The sequence below is a fragment of the Dermacentor albipictus genome, chromosome 1 (genome assembly GCF_038994185.2).
Source record: "Dermacentor albipictus isolate Rhodes 1998 colony chromosome 1, USDA_Dalb.pri_finalv2, whole genome shotgun sequence".
Classification (NCBI taxonomy): Eukaryota; Metazoa; Arthropoda; class Arachnida; order Ixodida; family Ixodidae; genus Dermacentor; species Dermacentor albipictus.
Window position 1 is genome coordinate 146,420,773 of NC_091821.1, and position 19,657 is coordinate 146,440,429.

The 19,657-nt window shown below is 41.4% G+C and overlaps 1 protein-coding gene across 2 annotated transcripts in view; it reads left to right on the forward strand.

Annotated features, from left to right (window-relative positions):
• Snx21 (Sorting nexin 21) overlaps nucleotides 1–18,587 on the forward strand; it is a 30,994-nt gene extending 12,407 nt beyond the window's left edge. For both annotated transcript variants that reach the window (XM_065443113.2, XM_065443112.2), the window contains exons 3-4: nucleotides 2,877–3,258; nucleotides 17,197–18,587. In XM_065443113.2, coding sequence (XP_065299185.1) covers nucleotides 2,877–3,258; nucleotides 17,197–17,519 — 705 coding nt within the window. In that variant the 3' untranslated portion in view covers nucleotides 17,520–18,587. The remainder of the gene's footprint in view (nucleotides 1–2,876; nucleotides 3,259–17,196) is intronic.
• Nucleotides 18,588–19,657: the final 1,070 nt, after the last annotated feature.

Here is a 19,657-nt window from a genome sequence, read left to right on the forward strand (position 1 = left end):
ACATGATTGCAGTGTACATCTGCCCCAACCACACGAACTGGGATGCAATCCTGCCGTTTGTGACATTCGCTTATAACACGGCTATGCTACGTACCAGCGGCTTTTGTCCCTTTTTCCTCGTCTATGGCCGTTCGCCAAGTTTCCTTCTGGATGCATGTTTCCTTTTGACTTTTGTACCCCCAACAGCTCCTTTCTCAGAACAATTTTTGTCTCGCCTCATGAACTGCCGTCACCTCGCCCGCATTAACGGCGGCGTCTCCCAGGACACTTGGAAGACTCTATGACTCGACTCGCCATGCTGTGACTTTTTCTCCTGGCGACAAAGTTCTTCTTTCAACTCCTGTGGGTGTTCCCGGCTTATGCGAAAAATTTCTCACTCGATTTTTTGGACCTTACATGGTTATTGACCCGGCATCCTGTGTTAATTACCGCTTCTTGCCTCTTAGGACACCATCTGATCACCGTTGCTGTGGGACAGAGATAGTGCATGTCTCTCATTTGAAAGCATGTACTTGTTGCATTTTATAATACTTTCATGGGGCCGGGCGGCCGCTTCCACAATGAAAGACAATTAGTGTGAGCGCAACACATACCTGGCTTTCATCTTTTTCACCTCTACATATCATCATCCATTGTACATCTTCCTCATTTGTATATATCATCATCAGCAGCAAAGCTTCATCTTTGTGTGGCAGCACGAGCATGGCTGGAATAACGTGGTTCCTTATAATATTTTTTGGGCTATTCATTCTTTAAGAATATCTTATTACACTTGCACAAATAGGTCCCCCAGCTTTGTCAGTAGCAGTATAAATCTTGTGTTGAGAATTATGCTTCTGACAACAACTTCAGGAAGGGTTCTTTGTTTTCATGATCCATTTTTTCAGAGTTGGGCATGATTAGGTGATATCTTTTGTGCTGGTAATTAAGAGATCAGATTTATTTTTGAATAACTCATTGTAAACTTAATGTTTATAACAAATATTTTTACCCATGAAAATAGCAAACAGTAAGCATACCTCTTTTACCAGGCATAATGTAGTTTGCTTTCACAAACACATGATAAAAAGGTTCCCCCAGGAGAGGGTTCTTCCACGGAGTTCTTTTTGCATAGGTAAATGATGCAAGTTGTGGAAGTTCTCACTAGTTCTCACTAACCTATTTTAACACGATAGCATTAAGGAGCCTGTGTTGCTGAAAATCCGGCGTCCCTCGGTGGCGGCCAGCATCTGGCATCAGGCATTGCATCGGCAAAAAGATTTTCGAACCACACATACCCAGGCCGTTCATGTGATGCAAGGAATTCACTGAACTAATTGAATTTCTCAAGCTAAAATATGTGGAAAAATCGTAAACTATGACTTACACAGAAACCTACAGACATGATAGATCTCTGATTGCAATTTGATTATACGAGAAAACATAATCTTATTGCGCGAAAACTTAAACAAACCCCTTTTCCAGTGTTTCTACAATGCACAGACTGTAGACGGCATCCGCCATTTGCGCACGCCAGCGTGTAAATATCTCGGAGTCCGAGGAGCAGCGCGCCTGCTTCCTTGAAAGACTTCCAGATGGCGCTCGCCTCCGCTGCATCATGGCCCTGCAAGAGGCCACGTTTCGACCAGAAAGCCCGCCTTTGTGCATAGTGTTCACCACAAGTGTTTCCCGCTAAACATTACGGTTACATACACTGCAGTTGCATGGAAGTGTGAGAAGCAGTCAGTGATCTTCTAATGCTATCACGTTCCACTCTTAAAGGTGAAGCTTAAGCGTCCTCCAAATTTTTTGGAAGAGGGTTCAGAATTGCCCAAGGCTTGGAGATCTTGTTGACATGAATTTAGGGTACATTATTCATTGATGCCTGTGCTGTTCACCTAGTACATTTCTTTTTACAAAGTGGCAGCCACCTGTCCGACAGAGGAGATAAAGTGTCATGACATGACCTTAGCCACTGACTGCAATGACTTGTATATTGTGACTTTTCTGATTGTATAGGTGGCAGTATGTATTCAGTGCTATAGAAAACATTGACTTCAGTGTTAACTTTAGTGGCATATTGATGGAAACAGCTGCATATGAGAACAGGGTTATAAGGGGTAGCTTATAAGGAGTAGTACTTTGGAATCTCATCCTGTATACTACAATTTTGTTTATAACATTGTGCTTCTAACAATCAACAGAGTTCTAAAATCTTGTTTTTGACCCTGAAGTTGAGTGTGAGAAGCAATGGAGTATGCATGGAGCTTTGACTGACATGGCGCTTTCATTTCATTTTTCATTCAGTAATGATGAACTTGGATGCTACATCTTGATAGAAATTGCTTGGCACACATTTGCTATGTTCACTCACATATTCCATTCTCATTCATGTCCCTCATGCAAGAACAGTGACTTGGGAGCAGGAAGTTGCACTTTTTGACTAAAGACATTTAAGCACAGCATGGGCAACAGTGAATGCACTGTTGTCATTGGCTAGCAATAATCTTTGACCTTGGTGGATGACTTGTGTGCTGTATGCTTGTCCCTACAGGAGCAATGGTAGCTGATGCATGAGTACATAGTGAGGCAGGAAGTTTTACCTCTGACCACACGTGCCCAGTATTGTATTGATTTTTGCCAAGCTAGTGACTCTTTGTAGAGTTTATTCTCAGAAACCAAGTGGTTCAAGAAGAAAGACAAAAGGCATTCAAAATGTTTTCAGGCTTAAGAACCCATTTTTGGCACATCTCTTCAAGCAGAATGGCCACTTCTTTTCGTGGCTCTTTGAAAATGTCATTTCTTATGACCCCTGCCATAATACTAGCAGTCTTCAACTTTTGTCCGTTAGCAGACATTGTTCATAGGACTTACTTCTTTGTGCTTTTTCCTTCCAGTGCTACACAGTGCTTGTGAAAAAGAGTCCTGGACTGGAGAGACTTCCAGGGGTCCTGGAGCGTCGCTACTCTGATTTTTCGGCCCTGTTTGCGGGTCTGCGTCGCCGTCACCCATCATGCGTGGCTCTGCGTGACTTCCCTTTCCCCCGCAAAGCCCTGCTGGGAAATTTTACTACCGAGGTGATAACAGAACGTAGTTTGGCCTTTCGCCACCTGCTGTCCCGTGTCCATGCATCGCCGGAGTTACGTCGGTCACCAGAGTTTGCAGAATTCACATGGCGCCGGGAAGTGTGCCGTGCTCATCGGCTGATGACTGCTGGCCAGTTTGAAGATGCCTCTGTCTTGCTTGAAAATGCTTACTCCGTGCAAGAGAAAGTTCTTGGTAAGTGGTACATAATTTTTAAATTGTTTTTCATTTTGATGAGAAGTAAAAGTTCTACACTTGATAAGTTTGAACCCTCAGCAGTTAGTATTTGTTTCAGAAGCATTGGATCATTGAGGTAAGATGAGTTGATTCTGCACATGTTTAGAGATGGGGTGTAAGCACTTACTGAAAGAGTTATAACAAATTAAATATGTTACGAATATAGTGCAAGGCAGTGAATGAATTGCAGAAGGGTTAAAATTGATATTGTTGGTACATTGGAACTTTTGGAGGAGTGCTATATGATGGGACAAAGAAAAACACATGGGTGCACCCATGTGTTGTCTTTCTTTATCCCATCATTAATGCTCCTCCAAAAGTTTCAGTGATGAAGTTTTTCTTATGCGTATTATTAAAACAAATTTCAAGGCATAAATATGGAAAGGAAACACTGTCATTATGCTTTTGTAACTGAATTATCCTGGGATGGCAGTTATTATTCTATCACACTTTTGAGGATGCATGTAGCCATATATTAGTTGCTGTATATGGCTCCCTTTAGGGAGCCAGAGTTGCATTTGTTTTCCATTTGTCACTTGCACCACCATCCGTCAAGTGCAGTCACATTCCAAAAGCAATCATGTGATATGGAGAAACCAACTCTACGGCACTGATAAACAGTTTGCGATGGCAGTGCCACAACAGTTCAGTGCTTTATTCGATGACGAACATCCAGACTAGTGCATTAGAAATCAGTCTATCGCATTTTTCTTCTAAGTGCATAAATCATATATAACTACTTTTTTTTTTCATGTTTTTACACTTGTTTAGGGTTGCTGGGTAGCATGTGTTTCGACAGATGGTGCCACTAGGCTGCACACAACAAACAATCCAGTGCTAGGCAATTTCTCGGTACAAGCAATACCATATTTTTATTAATTCAGAAGAAATCTGACAACTACCGTAGCTAATATGTGCAAGTTTGTAATAAGTGGTCCAAGATTGTCTCAGATAAAGTGAACAGACCATGCAGTAGTTGAGGTAGACGGCAGTTGTTCATGGCGCGACGAGCTTGGCTCCTGCAAATGTGATCTGTGGGTTTCCCTCAACACCTTGGTTCACCTTGCAGACAAGCTGGTGAACCATTGGACAACTTTGTTCCTGTAGGGAATATATGTAGTAACTCTGCTATATTTTAGCTTTGTGCGCACTCAGTGGCGCTCTAACATGCTTGAAAGCTTGTGCGGCATCATGGATGTTACAGTATACTATACTCAGTGACAACCTAAGACTTCAGTAAAGTTTTGCCCAAAAGACTGCACTGCACCTGCCCTTTGTGCTTCCACACTCGAAAACAGTTGGTTCCTAAGATACGTACCCCAATACTGAAAGAAGTTTGTTTCCACTGTGGCATCACGAAAATGAGTGAACATCGTAGGCTCTTTGAGTTAATTCTCTTTGAGTTGGGCACCGGTGAATTTGCCATTGCATTCTTGGTTTGTCACGAGCTGTAGTATTTATGGAGTGCCATGAATTCGTGTAGAGCTATTAGGTTTAAGTCTCTTTGTGGAGTCTTGGTGATGTAGAATATAGGGTAACACAGGTGTAGAGCAGGTTTCACAGCTCACATGCATGATGAGATTATGTACATATGACCGTCCCATGTCATCAAATGACAATGTTGGTGTTGGGCCCCAGTCAGCCAGAATACTATTAGTCCATGTCATTCTAGCTTTATGACAAGTGCATACTATCACACTCAATATGAGCTACGATGCAAAAGCATGTGGCAGTGCGGTCACGTGTTGCAGCTCATATCCAGCACAGTAGCGTATTGAATCTCGTGTAGATGGTGCTTAAACTCTTCCCTTACTGCTAGAAATGGGCTCATTTTCGGTGCTTCCATGTTTTAACGTCTCATTTTAAGACATAGTAGTTGCAATGTATACTGTGATACATAAAATTGTTGCCTGTTCACTGGTGTTTTGAATGGAAGTAAAGCAGAAATAATTGCTCTGAGAAGTTTTGAGAATTATGTAAAACTACAAAGAAGCACCTCAAGAAACATGAATGAAAGTAATAATTTGCTATTTTTAGTATAATTATTGAGTACAAAAGAATCTGGAATGTATAAGATCTTCACCGGGCCCAACTTCTGTAAGTTGGATCAAACAAAAAGCCATGTTATGCAGATTTGTTGGCGTGAATACTAGCCATAGTAATGCCCATGTTGCGCGTGAAAGCTGTGGCTTCACAAGTGTGAAAATGGGGGTAAGTTCCTATTGTGCAGAGAGCATTTGCTTTTACTCATTGCAGCAGGCGCCTTTTTTTTTACTACATTATTTAGGCTTGTGGGGCAGTGGTTGTCAGGTTGGGGAGCATGCAGAAGCCTCCTCATATTCAATTTTGTGTTCGATCAGCTTTTCTGGGCAAGCAAGCTTGTCTAGTGGTGTGCTTTCAAATGCGCTGGAGTCTCTTCTCCACATATTTTGAATAGTACCTGTACAGTACTGTGCAGTAATGTGCAGTGTTACAAAATATTCTAGAGTAATGAATGAGGAACTTGTGAAGGCTTGAAAAGTGGGAATTTAGCCTGATGGTAAAGCTAAGGTCGAAGGTCGATCTGAAATCGACTGCAGTGCTCTTGTGTGTATGAAAACCCCACATGATGGGAAGGATTGTTCATAATAATTCCAACATACGCCGTTGAAACACTGATGGATAAAACCAAACCACGGGGGGAAAATCAAATGGCACTTGATATTAGTCGAACACAATTATGAAAGTAACATGCACTCATGAGCATCGATAAAAGTTGGAGACATCGTTAAAACAGCCTAGGCATTGAATTGGAAACTTGGACAACTTTACCAAAGCTAATCTGTCTTCACTGTCATTTAATCCTTTGAGGGTTGAATTTTTTTCTGAAGAACAGTGTTGTCGTAGTTAACTTTCTTTATTACAGTTTCCAGTGGTAGGAAATGATTGAAATGGAAATTGAAAACTCATGAATACAACAGAAATCTATTGCTAGCAATATTTTGTCACAATACATTTTACTTGTACCAACAGTATACATGCATATATTTTCATTTTCATTTTATTTGTGCCCATTTACAAGCAAATGGAGGGGGCCAAGGTAAAAGCTGCTTATTGGCAGCTTGAGTGGTCCCTGGCCCCGTTTACATATTGGCAGAGGGGTGGCAGAGAACACTTTCAGAAATGAAAAAAATAAAGAACAGTGGGTACATCAAATAAATTACATTTCTTTCATTGAATACATTCGGTTTTACGGAACCATAGCGATTTAAATGGTAGTTTTCACCAGACGGATGAGCTCCGATGGTGTCAAGGCATGGATGTCAATGCCGGCTTCTAGATAAGAATTTAGTAGCCGTGGCAAGGTATTTGCGACCATTTGATGGCCGTAATTTGTCCTCAAAAAGGGTATGAGCCATTTTTCATGGCTGCGCGTCTCATATGTGGGTTTATTCTCTTTTAAGTTTGCTGTATTTGTAATTAAGTTGCTTCTATTTTTTACTGGAAAGTAGTAGGTGCGTAGGAGGGTTTGTTTGTAGAGATGACTTTTTCTTATGTTGTACTTGGTAAAAAGACCCTCAGTGTGCGAGTTGTATGGCACATTTGCGATAGCGCGTATTATCTTTTTTTGCATCAATAGTATTTTAGAGTGATTGGAAGCTGATGTCGTGCCCCATACAAGATGGCAATAATTTACATGCGAGGCAAACAGTGCATTATAAATGATCAATTTAGCTGACGTTGGTAAAAGGTAGCGATTTCGATGTAGTATACCTGTTACGCGGCTCAGTTTCTGGAGTACAAAATCCACGTGAGCGTCCCATTGCAATGTGTCGGTAAAATATATTCCAAGTACTTTTACTGTGTCAACAACCTCTATTTTCTCAGAGTTGTAAAATATGTTGTGGGTCAGTGGTGTACATGTACCTCTTGTTTTAAAGATGACTGCTTGTGTTTTATTCGAGTTTACTTTTAAAAAGTTGTCCTGGCTCCATTTTGAGAGATGGGTTAATAGGTTGTTCGCTGCATCGATGAGGCCTGCAAAAGAGTTGTTTGATAAAAAAACACTCATATCGTCTGCGTAGTTTATGAATTTTGCTTCTCGGTGGATAAGAACTATGTCGTTTATGTAGATGTTAAACAAAAATGGGCTAAGGATACTTCCCTGAGGGACACCTGTTTGTATTTTTCGTGTAGATGATATGCTAGTGTTTATAGCCACATATTGCTGTCGATTTCTAAGGTAGGATGTCAGTAACTGAAGAGGAAGGCCCCTGATGCCATATCTTTCAAGCTTAAGTATCAGGAGATCATGGTTTATGCAGTCGAACGCTTTTGTGAAATCTATGAATAGACCAATTACAAGTGACTTATTTTCGAGGTTCTGCAGTATATATTCTTTCTGTGCTACTAGTGCTAATTCCGTTGATTTAACCTTGTTGAAAACCGTATTGAGCGTCTGTTATTAGTTTGTTTATTGCTGAAAGATGTTAATTGGTTAAGAATGATTTTTTCAAGACCTTTAGAAAACTACGGGAGAATAGATATCGGACGGTAATTTTTTAAATCAAGCTTGTCACCTTTCTTATATAACACAATTACTTTTGCAATTTTCATTTTTTCAGGAAAAGTACCTGATGTTATGCATAAGTTATAAATATAAGCTAACACAGGTGCGATGTCAAAAATGACGTGTTTGATAGGTCTTGTTTGGAGGCCATCAGCATCGCAGCTACATGAATTTTTCAGTTTGAGAAAAACTGAACTAATCTCGGTAGGTGTTGTCGCTTGGAAAAAAATAGTGTCCATAGTTGCAGGGAATTGAAATGTACATGGTGGGCTTAGTGATAAATGGGAATCAGTGTCTGTAAAGTAATGATTAAATGCGTTAACTAAATTATCTCCGGTTAGAATGCATCCGTTTACAGAAACTTTCTTTATAGGTTCAGTGTTCTGTTTACGTCCCATTAGTTCATTTAACTTGTTCCACATCTTCTCTGTTTGCCCCTCGCATGAAAAAAAGTACGTAAATAATAGCGATTTCTTGCATTTCTTAGCTCTTTATTTAATTTATTTCTAAAAATTTTGAAGCATTTTAGATCCTCGCCGTTCCGAGATTTTATAAACCTGGCATAAAGCTTATCTCTTTTCTTTATTTTCTTTAGAAGCTCTTTGGTCATCCAAGGTTTCCGATAAGCTTTGTGGTTTCTTTTCTTATGTATGAAATGTTGCTCATAAACAGCTGAGAATTTCTTTAAGATGTTGTATGCTGGCTCTGCTTCGTTTTGTTGAAAAACCTCCTGCCAAGATACTTGTCTCAAGGCATCTTGAAAGGCACTTAATGTGTGCTCGTTTATTGTCTGAAATGTTTTTTCAGTGTTATCTTTTTCGGTATCGTTTGCTCTTGTGTGGATAAACATGACTATTGGCATGGGGTCACTGAGAGGACAGTTTAAGACTCCACTAGTTATTAAGAATGGATTATAGTTCGTTATAAAGAGATCAAGAGTGGTTTGCGTAGTTTCTGTTAATCTCGTGAAGGTTTCAACCGCATTTATACATCCGCTTGCCACAAAAATTCTTTGAAATATCGTTTTTCTAGCACCATCGGAACTCATATCAATGTTGAAGTCTCCTCCTAAGACCACTTTATATTTGTTTTCTGACGCAAATTCTAGCATGCGCCTAAAAAAATGAAAAAAGGTTCCAATAAACCATCTGGCGGGCGGTAACATACTGCAAAGAGTACACCCGGTGTTTGTACACACAACATTTCACAGTTTTCAGTCATACAAGAATACTCGGCTAGCAGTTCACATGTTAGAGAATCGTCTATCAGAACAGATACTCTTCCACCGCGACGTGAGGTTCGGTTATTATAAAATACTTTTTTGCAAGGCAGGCGAAAAACATCATCAGAGCAATACCATGTTTCGCTTAGCATGACTACATTACACTGACTATTTATATAAGAAAAAAAATGTTTCTAATTCAGGTAGCTTGTTGGAGATTGATTGAATGTTCATATGTATGAAAGGCAGTCCCTTCTTTTGAGTGGCCAATAACGTGAACCAATCCTGCTTGCCAATACATCCCAAATGATTCATTTCGGCAAAGGGTCAAATAATAGCAACAAGAAATTGGCGTTCATTGCGATAGAGCACGAAGATCATTTTCACCCTTAACGACAACTGCCGATTCACCGTTTGCCCTACGTACGAGAACTTTTCCATTTGAGTGCCACGCGAACTTGTATCCCGCCTCCTTTGCCCATTCTTTGGCAGTGGCAAGGAGCTTCCTCGAGCGAGAGGTTAGGTTTTCGTTAATGAAGATGTTGTCCTGATTGTCCCTTAAGGCTCGCCTTTTGGCAATCCACGCATCCTTCAGTTCCTGCCGTGCAAGACGGATAATAATTCCTCGCATTTTTCCTTGCTTTGCCGGGAGCCTGTGAGCTGCCACAACATCTTCCTCAGATAGAGGTTGAAGTGCAAGCTTCTTTGCAAGATCATTTACCTTCTCGAGCAGGTTTTCATTGTCAGCCTCAGGTACACCGTGTATCTCAATGTTAAGACGTCTGCTGTGCCATTCAAGTGCGTCTATGTCAGCCTGAATCTGATCGAGCTCCCTAGGAGAAGCGTACTTCTCTATTTTTTCTACTTTCTGTTTGACAGTGTTTAATTCCTTTTCGTGGCTCTCAAGCCTTCGTTGAATTTCATCAAAGTGATCGGAAAGTGTTTGGATGGACTGTTCGATCCAGTCTACCTTGTTTGGCAGACTAACAAGCAAGTTTAGTTTCTGGTCCATTTCAGCAAGTTTTTTGATAATCTCACTTTCATTCTTACACGCTTTAGCAGAGGACGAGCTTTTATTTCCTGCAGGTTTGCAAGACTCGCACTTCCAATTCTTTTTGAATTGATCTCGTTTGCCCTTAATGGCACTTTCAGCAACGCCGGAGCAGGTGCCGCTATGATACGAAAATTCACATTGTGAACAAGTCAGAAACAATTCGCTTTCATCTATCACAGAGCGACATTCACAGCAACGCGACATAGTTCGCAGCTGTACAGGTCTATGACTTTCTAAAATAGGGCAATGAGAACGACAAATGAACACAAATTAGTAGATTGGCTGTAGCGGAAAGAGCGCGTTGCAAGACGAGTAACGTAGAGAAAGAAACCAACCTGAGAAACACAGAAAGAGCGATAAGTGCCGTGTCCTTTGCGCTCCACCGCCACAGCCAATGTGATAGGAAACGCCCCCAGCTCAGTTACGAGCTGCGCTTCGTCGTCGACGACGATGGCGGCACACGTGGTCCGGCTTGCGAACAGAAGGCGCGAAGTTCAAATGTCCAGTTCAGCGGAGGTGATGAAAATGCTTTTGGCAGGTAGCATAGTACTGAAGGTGGGAGCAGCTGGGCACGTCCAAGAAAAGATGTACTACAGTCCGGTTGTGGTAGCGTTGGGTCCCCAGCCAGCCTGAGAAACACAGAAAGAGCGATAAGTGCCGTGTCCTTTGTGCTCCACCGCCACAGCCAATGCTATACAGTAAGAGATTGAGAAAAATACCTAGCAAAATTTATGGCTATCAATTTGTTGTCCCAAAAATACATTTAATCGGAAGAAGGAATGCGTCAGGAACGCTTGAGCAGTCGCTGTGTGAAGAGGCACAGTGCGTAGCCATACCGAAATCATAACTGCGAATACCCAGTGTACAAGAATACGCAAACTACAATTTAAAGAGGAACTGCAACCAAAGGCAAAGAAAAAGAAAACTTTTTGTATCTCTGAATTTCGGCTGTGCAGAGCTATTAAGGTACTAGAAACATGATAGTGGCACCCATAAAAACAATAGTATCCCCTCCACACACTCCTTGGAAGCAGCAGACACGTGTGCGAGCGAATACTTAAAGGTAAACAAGTTGAGTTGAGTGCCCCGGTGAGCAGAAACACGATTTCAAATTACTTTTGGCTACTCCATAGAGATGGCAGTGCCTCTCAAGAACCAGTGATGTCAAATACTCTCAAAATATCAAACACAATATCGGTGCAGCACATGTACAGCAAAAACATTTAAAGGGTTAAAAGTTGTGTGGCCGAGTCGACACGAGGTGCAAATTTTGTGTCATTTGATTGAGAAGGTGCTAGGAGCACATGAGACTACTTTCCACAATCCCTCCAGTCGAAATTTGTTTTTCAGACTCTCCAATCTGCCAGAAAGTCTGGTTTCGTATGGTGCATGCTGTTGCTGGTGGAAGAATTCCAACGAAAATGTTTAATGTGTCGAAAAACTGTTGATCAAATTTATTGGTTTCTTTGGGCCCAGGAAGGGGAAAGTGTTAAGTGCCACAGTAACAGTGAAACTCAACCCCTTAACCATAGTGGATGACAGAAAACTCAAAACGGCCATGTGGGCCCTTCATGCAAGGGCTTCACTGGCTACATGTGGACTATGCACACCTGCCAACTCTCAAATTTTATGTGAAGTTTATAAATTTTGGCTTGTGCTAAAATTTTACAAGTGCTATGTTGAGTTTTATGACAAATAATTTGTTCCCAAAAATGTTTCGCTTGTCGGGTTTCCAGCCCTACTGTTGGAAGTCTTCTGATTGTGAAAAGACGTCGGAGAGGTATTCGCTGTAAGCAAACTTATTTAAAGGCATTCCTGAAGCAGGCTAAATTGGAAACAGCAGTCACTGAAACAGACACTAGGACGTAAAAATATTGTGTTGCTTGTCAATGTTTGCTGTTCTAAGTTTGCTGCTGCTTCTGTGTTGTCTACAAGCAGTGTCACACAGTCACTTTCAGTAACGATCAAGCCCGATCCAGATTGAAATTCCCAACTGCAATTGATACCCTCCTGTAGCTTGTGCAAAAAAGTCAGTTGCGACTGAGAAATTAAATCCCAATTGGGCTCGATTGCACTTGAAAGCATCCCGTGTGGCATCTGTATAAAGGTTAATAATTATTAATAAATTGCTTATTTATCCTAAAAAAGGCTGTGTGCTCAAGGCAAATGTGAAAGAGAAATGCATGCTATTCCCCTTTTCCAGTTAGTCTGTGGGATTTCTAAGAATTTTAAAGCTCGCAGGATTGCAGCTATGCCTATGGGAGGTGTTAGTTTCCTAACCAGTAACAGCGTTTTTTGGTGGTGTTGTCCGAAGGAAAAGACAGTCATAGTTTTCGGTTTCTTGTCTAATTTATTAAAGGTACCCTGAAATGGTTTTGGCAATTCTGTACAAAAGTAATAAGTCAGTAAAGTAGGTCCTTCTGATCATTAAGAAACAGATTTAAGTGCTCCACATAAAGTGTGTAATCTATAACAAAGCGTTAAACATGTGCATTGCTACCGATTGCTGTGGCGCCGCACCCCTGAGTTTTCAGCCTCCCCTTCCTATGCTCCGTAGTGTGGGTGAGTGATGCCACTCAGGCAAACGATCTGATTGGCTACCCACGCAACGTCACTGGGAATGCTAGAAACATGTCTCTTCATGAAGCTTATTTTTAATAGCATATGTATGCATAGACATTTGCATGCTCTTGAAAATAAATATACAGGTGCAATAAATGTATATGTTTCTTCAAACCAGTGGCCTAATTCCATCGTGCAGATCATCTGCTAAACTTGTGGTGACGGCAGCTGATGGTGCGCAGAGGGGTTCTCATTTGAACGTAGGTGCAGCGATTTTGTCTTTGGTGTCAGGAACATGAATGGTACCAGCACTGTATTATGCTTGTATCACACTGAAGGTGTGTGTGCAGGGAGTAGCATCGAGCAACAAGTAGCCATGACAAGAAATGTTTACTGCAGTATAACATATAGAATAATTTTGTTCCAGGAAAAAGAGTAACCTCTTCTAACCTGCTGTCATGATTTCGTGGCATACCAAATATGACCTCATAAATCCTAATGGGACACTTAAGCGAGAGAAATCTTGATTTTGATGTTATGTGTGGTGATATAGCAAAAAAACATGTCACCGTGTTGCCATCTCTGACTTAAACATTTTGCGCATGGTGCTTCCGAGGGTGAACACTCCAAGAAACCTGTGCGGTTGCATCCATTCAGGTGCATAAATTGAAGTTGCCACTTCTACAATACCGACTGTTTTACTGACTGCCATAAGATGTGAAATGGTTCACCTGCGAAGTCTTGGTTTGTTCAGTGGGAAAACATGCAAATATAAAGGCATTGTTTTGGGCTGGATTCCCATTTCACTTCTTTTTAAGCGAGTTGACAAATCTCACTCGGGGTAGCAAATGGTGCGAGAGTAATTTTGGGTGTTTTTATCTCGCATACAATCATCTATAAATGCAACTGTAATGTTCTTTGTTTTCCGGACAAAAATAATTCTGGCTGTGTCACAAAGTTATTTTCATTCAATGTAAACCCCTTTAAGGAAGTACTTGCTCAAATTTTGCTGCAATACTTTTCTAAGGTTGTTGGGTAAAGTTTACATGCCACACTGTAGCCTATCTTATCTGCGATTTGTTTTTTGAAAACTGCTCTGTTCAAGATTCTCTGCCCCAAATATCATGCATGCTGCACATAACTTGGCTTAGTTAAAATCGGAGATAAAGAAATCCTGTGTGACACAATTTCCGACTGTTTCTATACTTTGGTGAGATGAAATTTGTAAAGTTGGTCCAGTGAGATCGTGGGATGCTGAAGATAGTACTGAATAGGCATTCTATGGAATGCAAGTGATGGGGTGCAGGGCTTTCTCTTGTAGAAGGTTGTTGTAACATATTTAGTTTGATTAGCATACTCTGCAAACTTCACCCAGTTTTTGGTCTGTCTGTCCATTTGCCTGCGTCGACCTCTTTTCTGCCAACTTTAGTCACTAGGTGGTCCCTTGTCTAATGGGTAGAGCATCGGGCAGATTTGCTGAAGGAACTGTGTTCGAAACCAGCTGTTGGACCAACTTTGGTGACTGAGTATGTGCTGCTCTTCAGTGAAGCTCTGTCACGCCAACTGGTTCACTGGGTACATTCACTGGGCCCTTCAGCGAACCTCTGTGACACCAGTTTGGGCCCTGGGTATCTGCCATATTTCAATGAACCTCTGATGCTGTCTTGGGTCACTGGATATGTGCCACTCTAAAAAAAAAAAAAAAAATGTTACAAGTGATTAGATACAAGCTTGAATACATAGAAACAAACATAGTAGATAGATAACCCCCGGAAAGTGTGAGAAGTACCCTAAGAATGCTAATGTGTTAAAATCTTAAAATCTTAACATTTCTCTGGTGCAGGGTGAAATCGAATCCACGTTGTATATATTCGGGCAAGCTTGTCTAAATATATATTCACATATGCACCATGCATGGACTTCGCAGCGGAGTTGCTAGATGATGCAGCGTGTTCATAAGGATGCGCGAGAGCAGAGCCTGACTGCCTCGTACATGATGTGATTCAGTGCTAATTGCACAAATGTGTACATTTATTGACAGATACGTTCTGCTAGAATTTTAATGCATTTAGCATTCTTGGGGTACTTCACAAACATTCCAGGGGCTATCTGTCTCTGCCTCTAACCATTTTCACATAAACCAAGGATGTCAGGTAACCCATGGCCGAATAGGTATGGCGTCGGGCTGCTGTGCTCAGGGAACAGGGTTCGAAACCAAGTGTCTGACCAACTTGGGCCACTGGGTATGAGGCACTGTGTACCTGTGTGCCATTCTTCAACGAACCTTTTTGATGCCGACATAAATCACTGGCATTGTGGCACTGGATGTGTACCACTCATCAATGAACCTCTTTGATGCCGACTTGGCACACTAGGTATGGGCCACTGACCCAAGATACCAACTTGGGTCAGTGACTGTGTGCCAGTAGGTGTGTTCCGCTCTTCACTGACCATCTTTGATGCTAACTTAAATACCTAGGTAATTGCCACTGGGAATGTGCGACTCTGTAATGAAAAACAAAAAACAAAAAAAAACACACACTTTTCTGACCGGGGCTACTGGGTGCTGCTGCTGTCTTGCCAAATAACTTGCACATTAAGAAAAAAAAAAAAATTACGGGTGTGATGCTGGTATCGGACCTTGCTCCCCCAGCACAGCAGCCTAATGCTGTGACCGTTCGGCCACTATTGCAGACATACTTACATTGGGCTAAGGCCAACTAGCTCAACTAGAGATTATCACCATGTGTGTTGCATTGCATAGCACGAGTGCTTGAGAGCAGATACATGCCCACCATTTCCCTTTACACTAAAGATGCAGGAATGGAATGGCCAAATTTGTAGCATTTGGTTAACTGCCTTGCAAAAGCTTTGCTTCTCATAGATTTTAAGGTTTGCATTGGATTTGCATAACTTTTTTTACTTTTTGGAACTTCTATCTTTCTAGACCCAATTAAATATATACAAATCATGAACTGCTGTTTTTGGATTGGTGTCGAGAAAAATGCGTTTGTGTTAAACAACTTGGGTTGCTAAAAAAGAAAAGCTATCAGGAATAGTATTGGCTTTTTTGATGCTTGATTAGCATGGTACAACTAGAAGAAAAGGCTGATGTCATATATATATAAATGCCGATTTGATGTTGTTTGTTTGGGTAAACTGTGTATTAAAATTCAAAAGAAACAAGGGAGCCAGTAGTCGCCATAGTAAGCAAGTTTACATGGTGCTGCGATTATAAAAGATAATAAATGCAGTGTGCAGCTGAGGAATCGCTTGCAGATTTTTTGCAAATAGTTATACCTTAAACATGATTTGAATAAAGAGAAAAGTTTGGTAACTGTCCTGCACGTGTTCATTGCTGGACCTTTATTGTTGAATAATTTGTGCTTTCTTGCCTTTGGAAACCTAATGCTGGTGCCACAAGAGCCATGAGTAAATGATTTTGTTACACCAAGAAATGCAGGACAGTGACACTGAATTTAGCAGTGTCAGATATTTTTCACAAAACATATTGCACCATTATTGCTGGTGCACTGCAACAATTACTTAAGGGAAACATCTACCACTCATTCATGTTATTCTGGAGACTGTATGGAATCCTGGTATGAGTGAGGTTCATCACTGGGGATTATTGTACTATGTATGCCTGGATGCACAAGACATGTTCATGGCATTAAAAGTGTTAATCCATGAAGAGCTATTCTCTAGTAAAAAAAACTTCAATCTGTCTTTCTTTTTTTAGTTTTAGTCTATGTATCATGAAATGTTTTCTCTTCATCAGGGCTCAGTGAGTGCGTGTTCAAAATTCCGGCAGAAACCATGTTACGATGAATGTCAACTTTAATGTAATTAGCAGTGAAGCAATGTAGTAACACACCGTATTGCCATTGCTGAAATGTGTCATGTAGGAGGCATGCATGTAACTGTGCTCCTTTCTTGCGCATTCCGTTGGACATGCTGCACGATCTAGTGGTGCCGCCGCGAAGTTTGCATGTGGCGCATGTATCAATATATATTTAGACAAGATTGTCTGAATACATATGATGCTGTTTAGATTCCGCCCAGCACTGGAGGAATTTTGAAGAATATTTTTTTTTTCATTGAAGAGCAGCACATCCCCAGTGATTCAAGTTGGTGTTGAAGAGGTTCATCGAAATGCGGAACACACCCAGTGGCATATACCCAGTGACCCAAATTCACATCACAGAGGTTCATTGTAGAGCAAGACATAGCCAATGTCAAATGCTCAGTGACGCAAGTTGGTTCAACGGTTGGTTTTGGACACAGTTCCCTCAGTACAGCAGCTTGATGCTCTACCCATTAGGCCATGAAATACCCATTGACACATGTTGGCGTGAAGATAGTTAGGGTACAGGAGCTAACAAAACGGAAAGTGCTTCAAGTATAATGAGAATGCTAAGTGCATCAGAAATGTTTTTGATGAAGTTTTAGAGCTACACTGTTGTAGATTGGTGACATGGATCATTGCTGGATGACCTCTTTTTGCAGGAGATGGCGACCCGGACACATTCACCACCTTGGCGGTGCTCACAGCTTGCCTGAATGCAGTGGACAATGTGGCTGAGGCACAGAAATATGCTGAGCTGGCCCTGTCCAAGCGGCTGCCTGGCGGCACTGTGTCAAATCCCAGCGACCTAGAGGTGCCATTACTTGTGCTGGCAATTCGACTTTGGTGGGCGGTGGGAAAGGAGAAGCGCGAGCTGGAGGAGCGACTGCGCCAGGTGAAGGACACGGGAGTCAATGTGGATGCTCTGCCGACACTGCTTGAGCTGGTACTCAAGAAGGATAGTGCTACCTTGTATTCATCCTAACATGATAGACTACCAGCACTTGCTCCTCACAGGCTGTGTTGCCCACCACTCTGTGCGGCTGCAGGCCTTTGGGATTTTGCAGCTCTTCTTTTCTCATCTGTGGATGAGGTCAGTAATTCCTTGTCCGTGTGCAAAAGGTTTTGATGACAGTAGCTACAGTCTTCATAGGCTAAGTAGATGCAACTGGACATCACTTACTTCATGTGACTTCTGTGACCTGGAATCTTGAAGCCTGCGACAATGGGAGGCTTTGGGACTCTTAACAGCCTTTAATTTTGTGGGAGTTTCAAGAAGCATCTGCAGTTACATCTTGTGTGAAAGTTAAAATGTGAAGTGTGAATTCAACAAGGATTTGTGAAGTTTGAATTATTGCTTCAATTTTCTCATTGAATCTTTCGGCTACATTTTTAGTCATTGCCATGAAGGGGTTCTGCTGTGCCTCTCAGTGGTACAGCTTTCTATGCTTTTTTCTGCTCTCCTATTTTGTCATGGCATAATCATGCCTGATGCAGCACATTACATGCCCGTTATACTTGGCCAGTTGTGCACAACTGTGCGACACCTTTTGTTTCTTCCTGATTTGTCTGCATGTGAATGTTTTTTGCCCAACCATTCAAAGAAACCTTCCAGTGGTGGTGCCTTGGTGATTGACTAAATCAGGGATAAGGTGAATCGGGGTGTTTCAGAGCACTTTTAAGAGCACTAAATGCCATTGCATTTGCAAGAAGAATATGGCACACTAAACAAGGCTTGGATCGGAAAATTAAGATAGAGTACATATCTGTGTCTCAGATGCGCCTGTGTCCAGCTGACTTTCCATATGTGGCAGGTAAGTAAGCACTTAAATGCATGTCACAGGCTTTTCCTTGTTGACAATCCTGAAATTGCTTGTGCTATTGTTTTCAAATGGCCATTTGAATATGAAATTTAAGGTGTCTTCAATGTAGCAGGGAAGAAGTTTGGGCGTGTTGGTGGGATGCATTCAGACTGGGATACATAGCGCAAAAAATTTCACAGGGACAAGCAGAACACAGCTTCCCGCTATTCGAACGAACCGTTGTTGTCTATCGCCACAGGAATAAGATTACGAGGGAAATTGTGGAAGCAGCTGAGATAGCCAGAGCAGGTGAAGAGTGCGTTAGCACGCCGTCTATATTTTTATCAAGGAAAGAGCTTGAATTTTTGGGCATAGTAGTCACATGACTGTCTTTTTCCTCCTTCCCTTCAGTCTGCTCTATTGTAGTGGCGTCCCAGTGAGTATATATATACTCACCAGCTGCAATAAATCATTTGTTGAAAGTTAGCGCTCGTCCTGTGTTCTGCTTGTCCCTGTGAAATTTTTTGCGCTATGTATCCCAGTCTGAATGAGTCTTCAATGTGTTTAATTTCGAGGCTTACATGAAATGCAAGTTCAGGCAGTGTGCTTTATATTGGTATGCAATGCATATGTTGAGATGCAAATATTAAAAAATGCTTTTCCTGTTGGAGCAAGGTTATTCATTCAGTTGTGAACATTGTTTCGTGCTGCAGGGAAAAAGCTGCAATGCTGTACACATTGCTTTCTGCTTCTCAAACTGCGCGTTTGCCAGATACATTCTTTATATAGTCTTGTGGTTGGCACATGCATGCACAGAAAGAAAGCATAGAAAGATGTCTCGCTAGTATGGTTGTTCACATGCGATGACACAGTGAAATAAATTAGAATTGTGTTGAAGGTGGTTGCAAAATTTTGCAATATGTGTCTGTGGGGCACAACTTCACTTCTGAAGGCAAAATGTAGCTTTAGTTTGCTGAATGTTGAATTTTGCAGCATCTCTTTAGAAGCATTGACTGTTAATCAGTATGAAGTAAATAATTCTTTTCTAGTGGAGTATGTGTCAACAGTAAGATCAGGTTAATATTGTATGCCTACTTTAGGCACTTATATCATCCTCCTTAAATATACATTTGGCCAAGTCGTGAGGTACAGACCCATTGTATATCTGGATGTGTAAGTTCACTGTGTTTGACAGAGTGTCTGAACTGCCTGATTTATAGCCTACCCTTTATACAGCTCGGGCCATTAATGCCAATGTATGAATTCTGCATTCCTTTTCTGAAGAGCAACTCCAATCATTCTATTTTTGCACATTTTATAT